Raw genomic sequence first — 19,969 nt, forward strand, 5'->3', positions numbered from 1 at the left:
AATCGTTTAGAAAGTTAGGATTCTTGTTTTTAAATTGATGCATTTTATAATATATTAAGTACAGCTTTTATAAACAACCTCAAGAATAAACCAAAAATGAAAAATATGATATAAACCCATCTATAAAATCTAATCTGACAGTAAAATCTTTGACAAATTAACATTCTTTTAGGCCCAAAGCATGTTTCTTGTGCTACATTAGCAAGGGTTGCTGCTGTATATTTTCCAATAAAATGGAAATATTGGTTTAATCTTTTGTGCATGTTTTACAAATTTGGTTGCTTACAAACATTATTGATTTCAAAAGCCAGCAGCCTCAGCTTTTGACTGAGGGTACAATAAATAACAGGAGTTTTGGAGAGGGCGTAAAAAATCTGTGTAAACCATTTTTTTATTGTTTGTTTGTTAGCTTATAGTACAGGATAAGTAAGAGTGGGTAAAACATCAGTTTGTGATTTGATTGTGATTTTTAACAGATAGGTCACAACTACAATCATTTATATACCACATACGTTAAAAAAATAATAATAATAATAATTATTGTCCTCAAACATCTCTGACTCAAAACCCATATCATTTAGAGGTATTCTAATATAATTTAACTTTTAGGAAAGAAATGTAAATGTAAAAAATCAGAGGAGACTAAACACAGCATTTCTTTCCACGGTTTTCTCCTGTTTTAGGTCTCCCATGCGTTTTAGGGTAATATTTCAGGAATGAGGTGGAAGTTTAGGCCTTATAGAGCAGAAATGGTGCCCGACCTGCTTTAACTCCTTGTTGTTTTTGGGCAGATGGCAGCGACCTGGACGCTGTGAGTCACAGCAGCATGGATAGTTCTGCCGACACTAACCCGGCTGAGCAGGGCCCCTTCGCCTCAGACCCCGTCAAAGTAGACCCCACTGATGATAGATCTAGCACAGGTACAATACAAATGGTTGCTGCCACTGGCAGTCGTCTTGTTTCGCATCCTTTTTCTTTTCTCTCACTGACATTTTTTAATCCTCCTCCCTGATTTGCTTCACTCACCGACTGTCCTCGTTCCTCTTTTCCTCTGACACGTTTTTCCCCTCTGCTGCCTGGTTTTCCACTTTTCCTTCATCTGTTGTTGTGAAACCATCCTTCCCCCCGTCACTCTGTGGTTTTTGCTCTGCTCTGTAACCCTGCCCTTCACTTTGGCCCTGCCTGTGTTGCCCTTGCATGCAGTTGGCAGTGGCGGCGGCAGCGTGGGCGCCAGGCCCATGGCGGCCCAGTCACGCTGGGTGGGCTCTGAGCTCAGAGAAGCCACTCTCCATCCAGGTAAACCTCTCAATCAAGCTGCCCCTTTTTTTTCTCTTTCTGACTCTTTCATCTTACCTGCCCTGCATCATTTTTACTTTTTAACATTTCTAGTTCTGTCATTCTGTTGTGTGACTCTCTGTGATCCTGACCCCTCCACTGTTCAAAACATCAGTCAGCTGTTCACTTCTCCTCAGCCCCTCACTCTTACTCTCACTCCTCTGAGTGTTTTGTCACTGTTAATTAATGCCTCTACCCAGAGTGTAATTGCCCGCGGGGTCATTCTTTTTGATTAACTGTGTGATTTTAATTATGGAGATGACACCACGACAGCCGGCTTGGCCTTGTGTCCTGAAAAGCTTGTGTGAGCTCACAGCACAGCGATTATTACAGCGCTAGAAAATGTTTTCTTTCACTTGCCATCAGTTGCAAATAACTTCATACAGTATTACAAGGAAGCTGTGCAGAAATGTCAGCATGAGAGCTTCATGAAAAGGATGAAAGAGAGGAATAAATCATCAGACAGCTGGTTGCCTGGAGACCCAGAGAAGTTTTAAAGACAGATGGAAGAGTCAGCCTCGAGTCGTAGCAGCTGAATTCAGCAGCAGCTGTGAAAATGCTTTTTTATTTTCCTGCAGAAACAGAAGAACTGTGCGTGCCTCTGGGAGGGTTCCTTTAGCTATCACAGCTCAGCTGCTTTCTCTGTTGTCTTATACTACCACCCAAAATTTACAAAACAAAGGAGAAGAGATATAATAGGAGTTTTCCATATCTCATCTCCTCTTTAATATCGCAGAAAACCGCATTTGGTAGTTTTTTTTTTCTTTTTCCTAAATGAAGTAAAAATGTCAGTCTGTTAAACAAATATGCTCTTAAATTGTTCTTTCACTCAGGCTTTCTGCGTTGTGTGGTAAACCTTGTGGTTTACTGTCATAAACTCCAGAGTGTTTGCATCTCCTCTGTGTCATTCTGGTTTTCTCTGATTTTTCAGGCGATCAGTCAGATTTGGGTTATAACTCCCTGTCCAAAGAGGAAGTTCGGAGAGGAGAACCCACCCCCCAGGACCGGGCCCCTGACAAAGATGACAAGAAGGAGAGCGACTGCAGCTCCCGTCAGTATGATCCCTGAGCTAAACTTACTAAGCTTGTTTTTCTTCATTCGCTTTAAGACGTAGGCACACCAGGTTTCCAGCATCTTCTAAAGTCAAAAGACATTGTCTGTTCATCTTGTCCAATGGTTATTCTTTTCTTTTCTTTTAGATCAGAGCATTGCATAACAGTTTGAAGCTTTGGGAATTGTTAAATAAAAGCCCAGGTTTGAATGATACTCTTTGTGTTCAGTGTCAGAAACAGAAAGTGCGAAGGGAAGTAAAGACTGCCTCCCTCAGCTGGACTTGGAGATGAATTCCTCCTTCAAACCTCGAGGAATTGTTCGCAGCAGCTATCCATACGAGGATTCATCCTGTAAACCCAAGAGCTCTGCCAGCACAGGTATTTTCAAAGAATAACGTTTATACAAGCTCATTAGTGGAGAATTATTTTAGTTTACTTCAACTTCTTGTTTTTAAATCACACTTTAATTATTTCAGCTTTGTTTCTGAGCATCATGTACATTAGTTTGATGAGCTTTTAAACATAAAAGGATTTAGTACACAAAAACTTTAGTTTGATGTTTAGTAGGGATGCAACAGTATCAGTGTTGGTTTTGGGTCCAATACTGTGTGCGTGTACTCATAAGACAACAGCCGTATGAAAGAATCTTCAAAGTGAACAATGCGTACAAAAGTAAAGCTGACTGCAAATTCAACTCAGCAAAGTGTTCAAGAGGAACACTTCAACACAAGTAATTTGATAAAACATCTAAAACACAACAACACAATACTGAGTTCAAAGAGTTTGCTAACAGCAGTGGGAATGAGCTGCAGTCTCTGGGAATATACGGATCTGAGTATGAGCTTCCAAACCATCTCTCTGCTTTAGTTTTCTCTCCTATCAGGGATTTTTGTTCACGCCTCTTCCTCTCTGCAGGCCATGTGGCAGGTCTCCTCTTCTCCTCCTCGCTGGATGAGATTGGTGACGTTCGCACCAACAGTTTGATCAGGAGACATAAGAGTGTTCTGGAGGAGGTGGTGGGCAGCACCAGCGGTGGCTCTGCTCTGGACTGGCAGGTCGTGAGGGGTCGTCGGCTGAGTGGCGACACTGCGGGCAGTGGCGGCAGCGGCACCACCGTCCTCGGTCTCGGGATGAGCCAGGCTGAAACTGACCCAGATAAGATTGCTGGACACTTGGGCGCAGATGCCAAAATTCTTTCCAGTGCTAATTACAGTAAGAGGTCTCATTGGCGAGATCAGGGAGGGTATGAGGGACTAACTGCTAAGGCTGGGGGTGCTTTCAGATGTTGTGAGGAGGAAGAGGAAGGGCAGGCTTCCAGTGATGAAGACAGGAGTCATACAGAGGCCATTTTTGATTTTGAAGACCTGGAAATAGACAAGCCCGCCACAGAGGTAAATTCACAGAGCAAACGTCACAAGAAACCCATTGAACGCAGCGCCAGCTACGGCGGCGTGAGCGCCGTGACATCCAAAGGCGCAATCAAGCGCACCGGAATTGAAACGGGCTACGACCCGCTTTCCCTTCTAGCAGCAGAATCGCAAACGGGACAGCCGGATACGGATCAGTACGTGGAAGAAGATGAGGTCAGCACGCCAAACGCTCGCAGGAACCTGGCCAGAGAGATCGAGGTCTACATGAACCACTTGGACACCCCGCTGAGCAGCCGCACCCCCAGCTCAGACCTGCAGGACCCAGCCAGCCCGCTCCTCCTCCACCCCTCCTCAGCCTCCACCTCCCGCAGATCCAGCCTGCCTCACACCTCCCCCTTTAGGACGCCCGGAGTACCGCGCTCCCGCACCTTCCACCAAACCTCGCCCTCCCAGCCCATCTCTCAGCAGCGTCTGACATCGTCACCTTCCTGTCAGAGCTCCAGTACCAGCCCCAGCCTCAGCCCCTTCAGGGAGCAGGCTGATGTGGTGAGCCTGGTGTCACCTTCACCCTCCTCCTCCTCCTTTGCCCTGGACACTCTGCTCACCCCGACACTGGACGTCTTTAAGACCAGCATGTTCTCTGCTGGGAAGGGTGTGGCTGAGAAGGCAAGCCGCTGGTATTCACGTCTCGCCACATACACTACACCTACCAAGGTAATGTTGTTACAGTAGAAGTAGAAAAACAGTTCAAGTTCAAATATTGAATTTGTCATTTCAGCTGTAGTTCAGCTGGGTTTCTGTCTGTCAAAATGAGTGCCAAAAAAGAAAAAGAACATCTGAAAAATGCAACCTTATCTTTAAAAAAAATGCTCTTAATTCCAATTTGCTGGTTAAATTCTAAACATAAATAATTTTAAGGGAAAACAATTTTGGTTCTTTTTGAAACAGTTAATAATATTGATTTAGTCCTGCCTTCCCCTTTACTCAGAGGTATTTATACAGTTAATCATCCTTTTACTTTATGAATGAGACACACTTCAATTCTGGAGGACAATTTTGTCTCTGGCTCTAATATTGGACCAGAGTGAGTTTTGAAAACTCTGTCATACATTTTTACTTCCATTGATCAGCCATAATGTTATGACCACTAACAAGAAACACGAGTACTGCTACATCATCATGTACTGGTGGCAGAACCTACATCCTGATACAAGACGGTCAGTGCTGCTCTGGGGCCGAAACCTACTAAGTATCATGTGGTCAGTTATAATATTTTGGCAAATTGGTGGAAAGGAAATTAAATTTAAGCAAATAAAACGTCATGCCAACTACCTCATGATTTAATTTTTAACCTGTGCCGTCTCAGTTTTCATCAAAAGAAATGCTTTTTTTTTTTTGTTCTATGTAAAATCATTCAGAAACTTTAAAAACTACCATTTGTTCTGTTTTTATTAAATAAAAAACCTTTGGTAAGCCTGTGTTACAGCCTTCTGTTGCCATCTGGTGGCTGTTTAAAGTGCATTTTTTAAATAAATTTTGGGTTAAGCAAGCTGAAATCCTCTTTATTTGCTGCATGCAGTGTTGTCTTTCTGCATGTTTTCCTGTCCTCTTTCTACTGTTGAATAAAAGCAGATTAAAGAAAGTCACAGAGAGACCCTGGTGGACAGAAGCTCAGTTTAAAATGTTACTGAAGTTGATCAGAGGTGCAGTTGTGAAGTTTTCATGTACACTTTAAGTTGGCAGTGTCAGTAAGTGTTAATATGTTTAGCTTTAACCTGCTTGACTCGTTTCTGTCCAATCAGGGTGCTCACAGTGACCGTCTGAGTGTGTCCTCCCTCGTTGTTGGAGACCCAGACTGCTCCTCCCTGCTGGATGAAGCTGAATGTGCAGAGTCAGAGTGCTCAGTGGGCTCTCCTCAGAAGAATGGCCTTGCTGGTCCCCCGGGTCCCCGCAGGATCCCCAGACGCAGCCCCGTCCACAGCAGAGTGGACAGCCCCCCTGCAAGCTGCAGCCTTGGGAAGCCCTCGTCTCTCCTTCCTGGTAAACACGACTTCACCTCAGTAAATTCGTCAAAAATGGTCACTTTTTCAGATTTTCCAGCTGAAGAACCAGTAAATTTGACTGCTTTTCTCCTGTGTAACATTTACTGGACGTCTGCAGGGAGTGCCCTGTCTCCGCCCGGGTTCCCACTGCCAGACAAGTCGGACCTCGGCTCTTCTCGGTACACCAGCAACACCAGCATCTTCAACAATTACGCCATGGAGGTATAAACACGAAACACGAAACCTACAAACGAGAACTTCACACTTTGATCACAGAACACACAGAAGAAGTCTTGGTTTAAGATGCATTTCAAGGCAAACTGAGATTAGGTGTGAGTTTAGTTTCTTGCTAAAAACATTGTTTTTTTTCAGATGTGTGTGATTTTTCTTTTTTCTTCACAAAGTCAAGTTTTTTTGCTCTTCTTGCAGCTTTTATGGGGAAAGCTTGTTGTGAGTTATTTTAGGTTTAGTTGTTGTGTTTTTGACTAATTCTTTGATGGTGTTTCTACATAAATTATTTCAGGAACATATTTTTTCAAAATCTTTCAGCACTTTTTATAGAGCCAGTAGTAATACATTTTCCTCTGCTTCTTTAAAAGTAAAACTGTCCACAGCAGCTCTAGATCCCATTTTAAAGAACCTGAAGGGTAGATACCGCCTATAAATGATCAAAATTACATGCAGGTTGTTACGCTGGAGATCGTGTGCAGTGAGTTTTTCTCCGGTCTACCTGACATGACGTTTAGGATAAGGTCACGTGACCTAGGGTAAACAAACCTCCAACAACTCTAGACAGCTCTAATGGCGGACATTAGGAAGCTGACGGCATTACTAGAGGTATTTGGTGAGGCAACACTGAGGCAAACAAGACAGGCAAAGTTTTCTAATGATTAATACATTAGTTTTGTGAAGTTGACCTTAAACTTTTGAAGGAACTCATGGAAAAAATGAAGTTAAATCCCATGTCTGAGCAGTCTATGGTTAGAACTTAGAGTGAAATTTAGTTTTTACTCAGAATGTACATTTCACATTACATAAACAATTAAATATGTTGTGCAAAATTGCATTTTTGTTAACCGACCACAGTAATCAAGGACTAAGCCGCAACATATATCTACACTCCAAACCAGTCGCGGCTAGCTTTAAGTGCTAACCTTTCACTGAGCTGATATTAAATAGTGAACTAAAAAATCACAACAATCAGTACAAGTGCAGAAAATCTTTGCAGTTCCCTTCGTACACACAAACATGTGGTAGATGCCGTTGATCCCTGTCGTATTCAACTGTACGTAAGGACGGCTGCAAGTCTTTATCTATTGTTCACACTTCTTGAGACTTATTTTAGGTTTTGGAAATGGGATAAACAGTATCCCGCCCTCTTACTGCTCAGGATAATTCATCTCTGAATTGCACGCTTCCCATTATTTCCAGAAGGTGTTTCATAAAATCTGCTGTAAATGCAAAGCGTTTGTAATGAAAATCTCGACAAGTTTGTTGGAGGAAAATGGCGGGCAGTTGAGAGGAATCTGTGCAGCTTCCAGGGTGCTTTGTTGCTTCTTGGTCTGCTTGGTGAATTATATGCTGATCTAAGCAGCCAGTCTCATTGCTGGTTTGTCCTCAGCATCTGCAAGGCCTCCCTTGGCCTTTCTTGGATTAATCTAGCATCTTTTCGACTGTAATAGTTGGTCCTGAGCCCTAATGTCAAGTTCTAGTTGGTCGATATGCACAACACCTGGTAATTGCTCACAGCATCAGGCTTGTGGGCTTCACGGGGTGTCTTAAAGAGTTACTCCATACGTATGAAATATGTAATGGGTGGAGACATAGTCTCTTCACTCGAACAACCAAAGTTACAATACCAGATGTTATAACCAGATGTTACTGTGGCTCATTTTTCTTTCTAGTTCCGATAATTTGTTGTTGTTGGCTCCTGTAACAAGTCAGAAAGTCAGAACAACTCAAAAAATGTTTTCACTTTAGCAACAACATGACATTTGGACCCAACCCTAGATGCCTTGTTGTAATTTTGGATCAGGTCAGTTCAAGGGTTTCAACCAAAAGTTGGAAAGTTCTTGTAAATGAATTTTAGGCAAAGTAGACAATTGTCATTTTGTCTAACAAAGAAAACCGTCAAATTCTGTGAAATCTGTATCATTTAACTAGAAAAAAAACATATGGGTTGTTTTTAGTATTCAGTTTAAAGAGAAAGTTTAGATCGTTTGAAATAGGTTTTCGTAGAAAGGCTAAGAACAATTAATATCTTACCTGTTGTAGATACCTCTTTGATTGACCTCATTTTGGAGGAACATGGTTTCATTGTGACTGAACTGCTGAGATTAGAGTCGTTTAGGACAACGCTAATCTGCTTTGATCTTTGCCACATTCAGACTAGCTGTTAGCTCCTCAGTTAAGTCAGATTTAAACCGTTTCTCCAAACTGAGGTCGATCAAAGAGCGATCTGTAACGGGTAAGATTGAATCGTTTATAACCTTTTCCCACACCCCACTTCAAAAAATCTGAACTATTGCTTTAATGTGTTCTGAGGCTTGTAAGGGTTTGTGACATTCATGTCATGTTAAACTTGAAAAGATACTTGTCTTTTCATTCTGAATGTTTGGTTTTTTTCATTATTATTAATCTGTGTGAGTGTGACTTTTTCCAAGAAATGTTTTCTGATAGAAACAATAAATACCTGAAAAGTTAAACATTGCGACATTGGGAGTAAAATGAAGGGAAACACTGGTGCAGACTTTATTGTTGCTTACCTAAACACTATTTTTTATTCCATTCAGTAAACCTGTTTATTAGAGCTCCTTCTGTGTATTTTATCTCCCCAGCTGCTGATCTCCAGCTGCTCTCGGTGTAAAACTTGTGACTGTTTGGTTTACGACGAGGAGATCATGGCCGGCTGGACGGCCGACGACTCAAACCTGAACACCACCTGTCCCTTCTGTGGGAACCCCTTCCTGCCCTTCCTCAACGTGGAGATCCGAGACATGCGAGGGACTGGAAGGTACATGACGACAGTCTAATACCTAACAAACAGAAGACATTTCTTAATGTATCTGTTTTATCCTGTTTACTGTCGGCTTTTTTAACAGCAAGTGTATTTTTCTTTCTGCAATAAATCTGAAAATAAACTCTCTTTTTGCTAAATGAGCAAATTATGTCAAATAACAAAAAAATCCCTCTTTGTCCGATTTGTAATCGTGTTAAAATTGACTGATTTGTAACGATAAAAGCTTGAACAAACCACTTCACATCAGTGATAAAAGAAAATCCTTTTTCTGGTTGTAGGGGTCAGTAACATGTTGGTTTTAATATCTATAAGAACTAATATTTAAAACACAATGGCATTTTAAATTAGTTTATTTCACAATAAACATTTCTAAAAGCTGTGAAAGACATTTCAGTGTTATTTATAAGGTTAATATTGTGTAGGTCATCTCAAAATCATTACTTCCTGAAAATTAAAAAACTGAATTTTGGGGGATTTAGTCTTAGTTTAGTTTATTTCGAACATGATAGGAATGAAAACAAAACAAGCAACCAAACAAAAATCATAACAAAATACTACAACAACAACAACAACAACAACAACTAAATAGAAATGACCAAAATTATGTAAATGTCAGTAATTGTTATTTTTTATTTTTCTCTCCGCAGGCTTTTCCTGAAGGGCAGCCCGTCCATGGACGAGGCAATGACGTCGTCTTACTCCACCTCCACAGGTCTGGACACGGGGACGTCTACTTTGTCCACACCGTGTCCCACCACAGCGGTGTCCCCTCCCTCCCCTTCAACAGCTGTGCAGGACTGCTCTGGAAGGTACTGTCACCTAATGCTTCACCACGTTTTCTTTCCATATGAGTTCTAAAATAAATGATTTCCTTTCTTCCTTCAACTTAGAAGAAAACAAAAGAAAAGTAAAAAAGTCTTTAGTGGTAAACAATATTAAATATAATAAAAGGTGAAGAATTTAAAACACTGAGTAACATCGAAGTTATTTCGGCTGCAGCAGGTTTCAAAAGATGTTTGTGATAAATTCACCTCCAGAATGATTGATGCTACATAAGCTGCAGCTCAAAGATAAATATCTGAATCAGAAGTGATCGTTGTGCCCGAAGTTTAAATCTGAAAACACACAACTATGAACTGTTGTCTTAGTTGCTTTGTGGGAAATGTAAGAACCAATTTTTTTAATAATGTGTGAAATACAGCTTCTGTTTGTGCTGCATTTGTTTTACTCAGCTTATAACATGAATATTGAGAAATAATGAATCAAATAACTAAATCTAAAATGTTACTGACTTGGTTTGTTCTCCTAAAAAAAGCTCAATTTACTCTATAAAGACTAATTTGTGTTTTACAAAGTGCACTCAAACAGCACTTCCTTTTTGTTTGGATCATTTGCTGTTTTACCAAACTAACAAAAAAAAAAAACATTTGCAGACTGTTATTATTAATATAAGTAATGTTAGTGCAGTATTTATCAAAAGGCTGTAAGATCCAGGATGGGTGAAATCCAGGTGGTGACTGTTTTTTCTCAGAAAAGTAAAAATATACTCCACAACCCATTTTTTTGGTCACTGACCAGCCTTGAATATGTTAGTAGAGTTTATTTTGAATGAAAAAGCAGCATAAAGGATTAAGTCCAGTTTAATCAGAAAGCACATGAGGAGTATAACACACCTGACTTTACCTTCATGTTCAGATGTGCTGCAGGATATTTATTCCTGTCGTGCAGTTCCCAGTTTGTCAGATTACAAAAAGCTTTTAAAGTGGAAGCTGCGTGGTCCCAGTCTGGTCCCAACCAGCACCGAGGCCCTGCTCTGATCTGACGCTAGCATGACTTCTGGCTGCCTGACATCTTTCTGTACAACTGTTCACACCTGGTATTAAAATGTTTCTGCAGCAATCAGGTCTTTCATTTAGCCTAATTGCCTAGCAGATGTCATATGGGAAAAATAAAGATGCATACAGCGATTAGTGACTTCACAGAGTTCTGTATCAGAGCAAATACTGAAGCTTTGAATCAATTAATATAATAAAATAATGGTCTTTTTTTCATAAAAGATTGCAAAGTCTAGCAGCATGTTCATGTATGTAGTTAAAGAAACATAAATGCTAATGCAGATGAAGTTTTTTTACACGGTTTTGAAGTTTGTGCAAATACGGTTGTCTTAAAAGGGATTTAATTATTTGGACGCCGTCCTGACCACCCGTCCTGTGTCGTCCCAGGGCTCGGCCAATCAGAGCTCAAGGTATCAACATCCCCTTAGAGCGACAACAGGGGGCGCTGTCGTCCGGCGCAGCCATGACCCGCAGCGTCAGCGCCTTCGGTCCTCTGGAGGAAATTAATTGTCAGTTCAGCTGCTTCCTGCCAACGTCAGGCAGCCTGCCGAGCCGTCTGAATGAAGCCACGGTTTGTTTCCGCACTCACATTTTGGTTTTAACTGAGGGGGAAACGGAAACTTTGGTGTCACATGTGAACTTACAGGTGTATCACAATATCTAAAATTCAACTGTGCACCGCAAGTAAAACATTTGAAAGAACTGAGTCAAGATTAGAGAGAATTGAAAAACTGTCCCATAACGTTAGAGTCCTACAAAGGTTTTAATATCTCCTTAGATCAGTGCAGGGGAGCATTAAGAGTGTCTTTTTCACATCGAGAAAAAGTTGGTTTAGACACCACGATGTCACCTTTTGGTTCCTCTGCCACATCAAGTTTTCACTTTAACATCTCAAACATCAGTATTTTTTTTGTGAATTCCTAACGTTAAAAGGGGGTATCAGAAGTGTTGTTTGCTTCCTGTTCGTGCAGAGAACTAGAACTAGGTTCATCATGGAAATATGAGGCAAAAAAAGCATAGTTTTTAAAATAATATTGCATATATGCTAATCATTGGACGTCAAAACAATTTACCATTCAGAGTATTTGTATGTAGATGTTAAAATCTCTCAAAAATTAACAAATAAGTCTGAAAATTGAGGAATTGAGGAAGTATTTTCATAATCTTAGTCTTCTGTTATAAATATATATTTGTCACAATATTAGCACAAATGTCTGCATATAAGGTTGCATATATATTACCAGGAGAGTATATTTTGGATCAGTTTGGTCAAACAAGCTGATTAACTTGGTAAAGGGCAACAAGGAAGGCTGATTTGAATTCCCAGCTTGCTCTTTAATTGTTATATGCTTTAAAATTCTGTCTAGAGCTGCCACTGTGTTAGCAGAGACAACTTTAGGGTAAATAAGAAGAAAGAGTAGTTCCTGGTACAAGGATATGGTTGAAATCCTTGTGTTAGGTAAGGAGACAGCTGCTTTGTGACACATTTGGGATGTTGGATCTAAATAAGATTGATCAGATTGTTCAGATTGTCTCAGCCAGAAATTAAAAAACCTAAAAGAATGTTTTAATCTGTCAGAAATGCTTGTAAAAGAAAAACACTTAATAATCTTGTCTTGTGGTATCTTACTGTTGGTAATCCCTGCGATTGTTTGGTTTTTTTAGTTTATCAGACGTCACACTGAGTGGATTCAAATGAACAAAGCTGAGACTGAGCTCCTGTCTGAAATCTAAGCTCCCATCATTTCTGTCCCAACAAGGACCCAGTGAGTATGGACTGGAGACTCCACAACCCCGAGCCGGTGACAGTGCCCTATCTGAGCCCGCTGGTGCTGTGGAAGGAGCTGGAGAGCCTGCTGGAGAACGAGGGCGACATGGTGATCAGTGAGGCCGACATGGTGGACCATCATCCCATCATCTACTGGAACCTGGTCTGGTACTTCAGGCGGCTGGATCTGCCCAGCAACCTGCCAGGTCTCATCCTCACGTCTGAGCACTGCAACAGAGACACTCAGGTCGGAAACAGGAACTCACAAATTCAGACTTTATATCTGCATGATAATTAATTGGTCTCAGGTCAGCCACTTTACAGTAAAATCTATAAAAAGAGTACTGGCTTCAGGCGCTGGAGGACACACGTGCTGCCGGTGTAACTCAGTGTTTCTGTCTCATTTTTCTTCAGGTCCCTCGTCACTGGATGTCAGAGGACAGCAAACACGTGTTGATCCAGATCCTGTGGGACAACCTGAAGCTGCACCAGGACCCCGTCCAGCCTCTCTACATCCTCTGGAACACATACAGTGAGTCACGTTGCTCTCACACTTTTAAAACCTCCGAGGACCAAGGAGGGGGGCGGGGTTGACTCAGCTCCCACAGGAGAAAAAAACCTGGATTCAGCTGGGTTTTAAGTGTTTCCTTCAAAAAAAGTGGAATTAAAGTCCACTGGTCCTCAAATCAGCAGGAGAAAACAAGACATAGTTCAAGAAGGGTTGAATAAAAATCAAAAATGAGGAGCAGGAATAAGCAGACGGATTAAGGTGGTATCTGACTGGGCTGCAGCTGTTGGTGATTACCTAGCAACTCAAAACTGTGAGGAAATTGCAAGTTTCACCGAACTCTCCAGGTTTCTGACTGTTTGCAGCCAAGCTATAGGCGAGCCGTGTGGCTGCGTTTTGAGCGGCAAATTTTAGAAAATCCCGACATATCTTTGTGTCCACGGCTGGACATTAGTTGTCTGTCTAAGCCCACTTTGTACTCACCTTGGCAGCGGCCCCCACATGTATGATTTGTACACTTTTTAAATGAAGACAGGCAGGTTTGAACCAGTTTATCAATAATTATTACATGTTTTGTAGACCTGGACATTTGCCTCTTTGCTGTCAGAGAGGAGCTCCTGTACAGGAGTAAAAATGCAGCTTTGGTGCTCTGGAGACAGGCTGGAGACGCCCACGTCGACTCCATGACTGTTTTGAGAGAAAAGCTCTCACACAAACCTTTGAATATGCTCCAAACTCAAGCCACGGGACTCCAAGTCTCTTCGATTCACACAAGGAAATTGTGAACCGCTGCAAACGTCACCAAACATTTTGGAGACTTTGATGAATGCCGTTTACCAACAAGTCGCAGCCCAGTGAGAGCCCACCTTCAGTGGTGGAGTATTGATCTCTGTGAGAGAACAGACCTGTGTGCTGCTTCGATCAGCCCGCGGTGACTGATCACTGGATGATTGATGGAGGCCATCTTTGTTCTAACAGGCTCTGTCTGCTCTGTCTTCCAGGACTTAATTGTACTCTGTTGTTAGAAAGTGAGTGTTCGTCTCTGCTCCGGACTCCCGCACGAGTCCCGTTGTTGTGTTGTGTTAGAGCCGCGACTGCTGTTTTCGTCTGTGCTTCTGCTTGATGCCCTGCAGTGTTGTCTGTGGAAAATCAGCCTTCGTTTCAGTGCTGGAATGAAAGTATCTGTGGAGTGTCAAATCTTATTCAGACTGTGGCCAAAACGGGGTGTTTTGCTTCAGTGCAGTCCTGCTCTGTTTTCTTGTGAACATCTGCGCTCGCCGTCTTATATGTAACTCACTCAGTTCGTGTTTATATGTTAAGTGATGTTTTTTTTAAATTTAATGACGGGGTTCTTCTCATTTTACAAAATCTGTTCTTCACAGCTAAACTGGAATATCAAACCATCCTCATTGTGTGTAATTGTTTTGTGTCTGAGGAACAAACAGTATGAGCCCATTGCTGACCTGTGTGTGTGTGTCTGTGTGTGTGTGTGTAGACGTGGGGTACCCTCTGTCCCGGCCCGTCCCAGAGGAGGAGAAGCCGTTCAGTGAGGAGCTGCTGCAGAGCGTGGTGAAGAGCATCCAGAGGAACGACATCAGCCGGCCCATGGCTCAGCTGCTGCAGCTCCTGGACAAAACTGTCGGGGTCAAAAGGCAAAGGTCAGTAGGGTCTGCACAGAAGAGGAAGGTTTACCTGAAAGAGGGTTTTTACTTTATACTAGTATTTTAGGTATTTAAACTGGCCAAATCAGCCGTGCCTTGTTTTGAAGCAGACAATGTTAAATGTGTGTAAATGATTTAGTTTTTAAAGGTATAGTTCAGAGGTTTTGAAATGGGGTTCCGTGGAGTATGAACAATTAATATCTTACACCACCCCACCCTGACACCCACTCCTAACAAACAAACAGAAGGAAATAAATTATGATAATGATAGGAGAAAAAATGAGTCTATAAACACACATACACTTCCAAACACATGACACGTCAGGCTGCATCACTGTGGTGCTCAGTCCAGAATGATCTCACATCCTGAACCTTTAACACAGGAAGTAAAGAGATTCCAGGTTATTTCAAATGATAGAGCTTTATCAGCCAAAGTCAGGCTGTTTTCCAGTTTAAGAAAATAAAGGACCTCTCCAATCCAGCTTGTATATGTAGGTGGAGCTGCAGATTTCCATTTTAACAGTTTTAGCCCCCTGAGCAGCAGATTTGTGACAGCTATTAAGTTCTTTTTATCAGGAGAGATCAAGTTAGGTACACTATACTCTGAACAAGGCAGGTAGGACATTAGGAGTGATATCCTCTCTACTTACATTAGACAACATGAGAAAGATTTCAGACCAGAACCTCATGTGAATAATTTTCTGTGGCCTGTTGGTGTCGTTCACATAGAGGGGACACGGTGTCAAATATTTTTGTGAGCCTGGCTTTAGTACAGTGAGCACAGATTAATGTCCCGTTTACCCCCTTTAAAACATCATCTGACATCAACAGTCCAAAGTCCGTCTTCCCTCCAGTTCTTAACGCAGGGGAAGCATTTGATTAAAGGTGAAAGATATTTGAATATACAGAACAGAGATTGCCCCTCTCAGTGAGAGGAGAAGTTGCAGAAACACTTTAAATCAGAGGGTAGGAAGAGCAGACCTGACGTTGAGCTTAAAAGTGTCTGAAAGAAATACGTTCGGGGAGAATTAATTTACTAGCTGTTGGGGGAAAAAAATGCAGAAGTACAATCAGCATACAAATCTCTCCAGGTTTTCATACCTAACCTAGAACATGTAGAGAAAGTGGTCGAGACGAGTTGTTTTAAAAGAAAAGCAGTCCACTTTGGTCTTAGCCTTTCTCAGACTCTCGGTTATTCTGACGGGCCAATCAGAATTCAGCTCTACTTCTTCTCCCGTCTGCCTCCCTGGATCATCTTCCTCCATCTCACTCTATCCTTCCCTCCCTCTTCTGTCATGTAGCGAAAGAGTTATCTACAGCAGGTAAGATATTAATTGTTCGATTCAAAATATGGGAACTATTTTCTGAGACGACTCCCTCGGTGAGAAGCTGTGGTGGCTTCAGTGTGTCATCACGGTGTGGACCTCCAGTCCCTGTTTAGATCTGATGTAAAACTCAAAGTAAACACCTTCGGTTGAATGAATGATGGTAGTGACAATAAGCAGTCATTCATTTTGTTTCTGCCCCTCAGGAGTTTGTACCGGGACGTCCTGTTTCTCTCCCTCGTGGCTTTAGGAAAAGACAACATTGATATCGGTGAGTCAGAATGTCCCTTTAATTTGTTCCAACTCTGCAGCTTTGGTGGAGGTTTGACATTTTGTCCTTCAGAGTTTTTTTTTTAAATTTTACAATGAGCATTAGGTGTGAGTGTTTGTGTACACGGTTGTATTCATTATCAGGTTTTTTTTGGTGATATATTACAGTAAATGCTGATTTAAATATGCAAAACTTTTACCTGAATTTATAATTTAACACAAATAATAAACCAAAGATTGTCGCTAATTTCAAGCTTAATTTTTGTGTTCTGTTTCTCACCACATACGAAAGTCCTTTAATTGTCATTACATGTTTAATAAACTGGGAGGAAGAACACGAGATTACATGTAAAATTAAAGCTAGGAGAAAATAGATGCGACAAAGCGAGGACGACCTGACGTGTCCTCGTCTTTTCTCAGACGCCTTCGATCGGGAGTACAAGTTGGCTCACGACCGGCTCACGCCGCACCTGGTGAAGCTGACCCACAACTGTGACCGTCCTCCGAGCGCGGGCGTCATGGAGTGCCGCCGGACGTTCGGAGAGCCTTACTTGTAAAAACAAACCCGCTCCCCTTCATTACCCTTAAGTCCAGCTCAGGAAACTCGCTGAAAGCCTGTGGATGTGCACTACGCTGACGTCGGAGGGGTCCATCTGAGGTCACAGCCGGCTGCGCTCGCTTCAATGTAGCCTAAGTTTCACAGACTTCATCTCAGCTTTGTGACGACGGAAACGTTCAGAAACGCCACTTCACCCACCTGGTTTCTGTTGAAATCCTGTGAAAATTATACAAATTTACTGTAAATAACAAACACTAGAGGGATTTTTTTTTTTTATCGCAGCATTTATATTGTATACATCATATGAGGACTAATATTAGCAATATTTTAACTTGAACTCTATTTATACAAAGTCAGCTTTATTTATTGCTGTGTCTTTTTCTTACTGTTTCACGGTGTCCTGTCGGTGGCTGTGTCCATGTCAAAAAACTCACCACTCACATCAGCAGGTTTTGGAAAGTCTTTCATAGTGCATACAGTTCTCGGCCCTCTGTGTTTTATCGTGTGACGAAGAAAAGAAAAGAGGAGAGATGCTCTGATTGAGTCAAACAGCAGGAAACATCCAGCAGCTGCTTTTAGAATAATTGAATGCCAAATATCGACCGGCTCCAGCTTCTCAGACTGTTTTTACTGCATCAGTGGTGATAAATGTTGTTCTTTTTAAGCTGCTTCTAATGTCCTTCATGCTACGCTGCAGAAATCTAACTCTAATAGAAGGTTTGCTGCAGAAGTGCGCTGCATTCACCCAAAAACAGGGAAAGTAAAAACATGAGGTGAGGTTTTTCTTCGACTGTGAAAACAGCTCATCCACACAGAGCTTTATGGGTTTTAGTTTGTTTGAATTCTATTATGTTTTGTTTTGTTTTTATCAGTTAGTCGCCATGTGAACACATCTTTTTTTTTCTTATGGGGCTGGTCACAAAGTAAACATCAGGGTTCTTTGTTTTTGTGCCGTTAAAGAGGGGAGGAGTTGAGCTCCGTCTGAAGCTGGTTGGCAAACGTCACGTCTGAGGGGAATCTCCAAAAGGTCTCCAGATGTTTGTGGGGGTTTCTCAGTGTCCTCACAAGGGTAGGAAAGGGTTGCAGTCTTGTTGCTGGAATTTTGAACTTGTTCAGAAGCTTGTGTGGCAAATTTCCTCTCCAAACAGGCAGTGTTGTCGCAGGCATCTCAAACCCTTCTTGTTTTTTTTGTTGTTTTTTATCCTAAAAGGCTATAGTTGGGAGTGTGACACCTGCGCAGGAGCTTTCCTCTGACTGAAAACACCCAAAGCCACAGCCCTGAATGTTCAGTGATAAATAAGGCAGGAGACAGGAACACCCAGCTTGTTTGTTTTTGAACAATTTATTACAAAGAAATGACGAGCGGAACATGTCGGGGATGAGGCAGAATCTGGCCTCAGATCTTCAGTGTTTAGTGACATCTCGAGGTCAGCCTGAGCCAACATCAGACTGAACAGATACAGCTACCTCCTAATGACGAGGCCTGTCGGGAAATCAGATTTTTCATCAATCTGACTCACCAACTGGTCTCCAAGAGTCGCAGCCCAATGAGAGGCTGATTTAAAGAGTAAATCCAAACATTAGTGAGTGAATATCACAACTTAAATCCATTCATGATCGTGTTTCTGTTAGCGGCGGCACAAAACACACACCAGGAATCTGGGAACGACGGTAGGAGAAGTGCCACAGGTCTACCTGCACCACCAAACTGAAGCTGAATGTGAGGACATTAAACATTTTCTCTTTTGTTTTACAAATGTAAGTTTATTCTATATGAAGTTACAAACTGGACGTCTGTGATCTGAATTTTTATTTCCTGTTCAGCCTCTTAAAAACGACTTGAATCTCAGCTTGTTTCATAATAAACTAATTATTCTGTAAATGTTTCAGAGAGTTAAGGTTAAAAGTTAACGTAACTTCAGACAGATTAGTGGTGGGAATCAGAGCACCCCCCGATTCATCACTTCTGTCGTAGTTATTCTGTGAGACAGTTTTGAAATACTTCTCAAAAAATACAGAGAAATTCTGGCATTTTTAATTCATAGACAGAAACTTATTCATGTGATGTCAAACTGAAAAATATTCATGCTGGTAAAAGTAATTCAACACAGAAAGCCTTTCACACAGTAAGGGAAAGAACAGGATGGAAATAAAAACTACATGTGTTAGAAAAAAAACCGTTCTCTTTTTAAAAGTGACATTTTGTTTTACTTGTTTATCACATTTTCCAAACTTAAACTTGTTTCCATGTGTTCTGCTGGTTCAGTTCAGTCGTTTCCCTCCTTGATGTGTTTGTTTGATGTCTTGTTTTAATACTTAAATATCTGGTGTCGTCGATTCGTGCACTAGAGAACAATGTTTTGTTTTATTAAATCTTGTCTAACAAATGAGTTAGTTTCATTCAGATACGACCGAAACAACTTCATCTACTTTATTATTCTTAAAAAAATAAAAAATAATAAAAGTTTGATCAAAACAATGCTGCCATCAGGTAAATTTGAAGTCGTTGAAGGCAGTTTTTACGCAAGACTTTAAAACTATAAAGGATTTTTTACTCCACCTGTTTAGGTTTGATTCTGTTTTAAAGTTTTAATCATGTAGATTCATGACTGACCTTCTGGCCTCTAACCAGTTTTTGTCACCAAAGATCCAAGCGAGTGAATGTGTGTGTGTGTGTGTGTGTGTGTGTGTGAATGTGTGTGTGCTCTGCTCCCATTATGGACTGAAGGCCAAAGTTTCCCCCTCATTTGGTTTAAATATGTGATCATTAAGCAAAGATACAAGGTTTAAATCCGCATACATGAACAGAGTTTTCTTTGACATATTTGTAACAAATGTTTATTTGTGCATGTTTAGGTTTTAGCACGGAGCAGAAGGTTATTTAGCACTGAAATAATGTAAGTGGATCATGTCTGTCATCAATTCTTCCCTCTGCCGAGGAGGTGATGTTTCCGGTAGTGTCGCTTGGTTTGTCTGTCCGTTGATGAAATTTTCAGGAAGCGTTGGGGTTGTCACAAAAGAAAGAAACAAAAAAGTACATTTGGTGGCGATCCGGACCACGATCTGGATCCTAGTTCCCTTTCAGTCGATTCACTCGGTACAACACATGTACTATGGGATATCACGCTCCCGCGTGTCCTGGCTGAAGACACCTTTAATCACGCCTTTAGGCAAATGACGTGATGACGACAAGTGACAGGCCCCGCCTGCACTATGTAACCGTCC

The 19,969-nt window shown here is 41.5% G+C and overlaps 1 protein-coding gene across 4 annotated transcripts in view; it reads left to right on the plus strand.

The window, feature by feature from the left end:
- LOC108242129 (C-myc promoter-binding protein) overlaps window positions 1-19,131 on the plus strand; it is an 88,985-nt gene extending 69,854 nt beyond the window's left edge. For 2 of the 4 annotated variants that reach the window (XM_017426769.3, XM_037979970.1), the window contains 14 exons: window positions 792-920; window positions 2,267-2,386; window positions 2,616-2,765; window positions 3,303-4,471; window positions 5,560-5,797; window positions 5,918-6,021; window positions 8,637-8,812; window positions 9,466-9,627; window positions 11,041-11,224; window positions 12,414-12,668; window positions 12,836-12,953; window positions 14,425-14,587; window positions 16,122-16,186; window positions 16,606-19,131. In XM_017426769.3, coding sequence (XP_017282258.1) covers window positions 792-920; window positions 2,267-2,386; window positions 2,616-2,765; window positions 3,303-4,471; window positions 5,560-5,797; window positions 5,918-6,021; window positions 8,637-8,812; window positions 9,466-9,627; window positions 11,041-11,224; window positions 12,414-12,668; window positions 12,836-12,953; window positions 14,425-14,587; window positions 16,122-16,186; window positions 16,606-16,742 — 3,170 coding nt within the window. In that variant the 3' untranslated portion in view covers window positions 16,743-19,131. Of the gene's footprint in view, window positions 1-791; window positions 921-2,266; window positions 2,387-2,615; window positions 2,766-3,302; window positions 4,472-5,559; window positions 5,798-5,917; window positions 6,022-8,636; window positions 8,813-9,465; window positions 9,628-11,040; window positions 11,225-12,413; window positions 12,669-12,835; window positions 12,954-14,424; window positions 14,588-15,891; window positions 15,913-16,121; window positions 16,187-16,605 lie in introns of those variants that run through there. The other 2 variants (XM_037979968.1, XM_037979969.1) reach the window with 2 other exon arrangements.
- The last annotated feature ends 838 nt before the right edge of the window (window positions 19,132-19,969 follow it).

The sequence above is a fragment of the Kryptolebias marmoratus genome, linkage group LG15, assembly GCF_001649575.2.
Source record: "Kryptolebias marmoratus isolate JLee-2015 linkage group LG15, ASM164957v2, whole genome shotgun sequence".
NCBI lineage: Eukaryota > Metazoa > Chordata > Actinopteri > Cyprinodontiformes > Rivulidae > Kryptolebias > Kryptolebias marmoratus.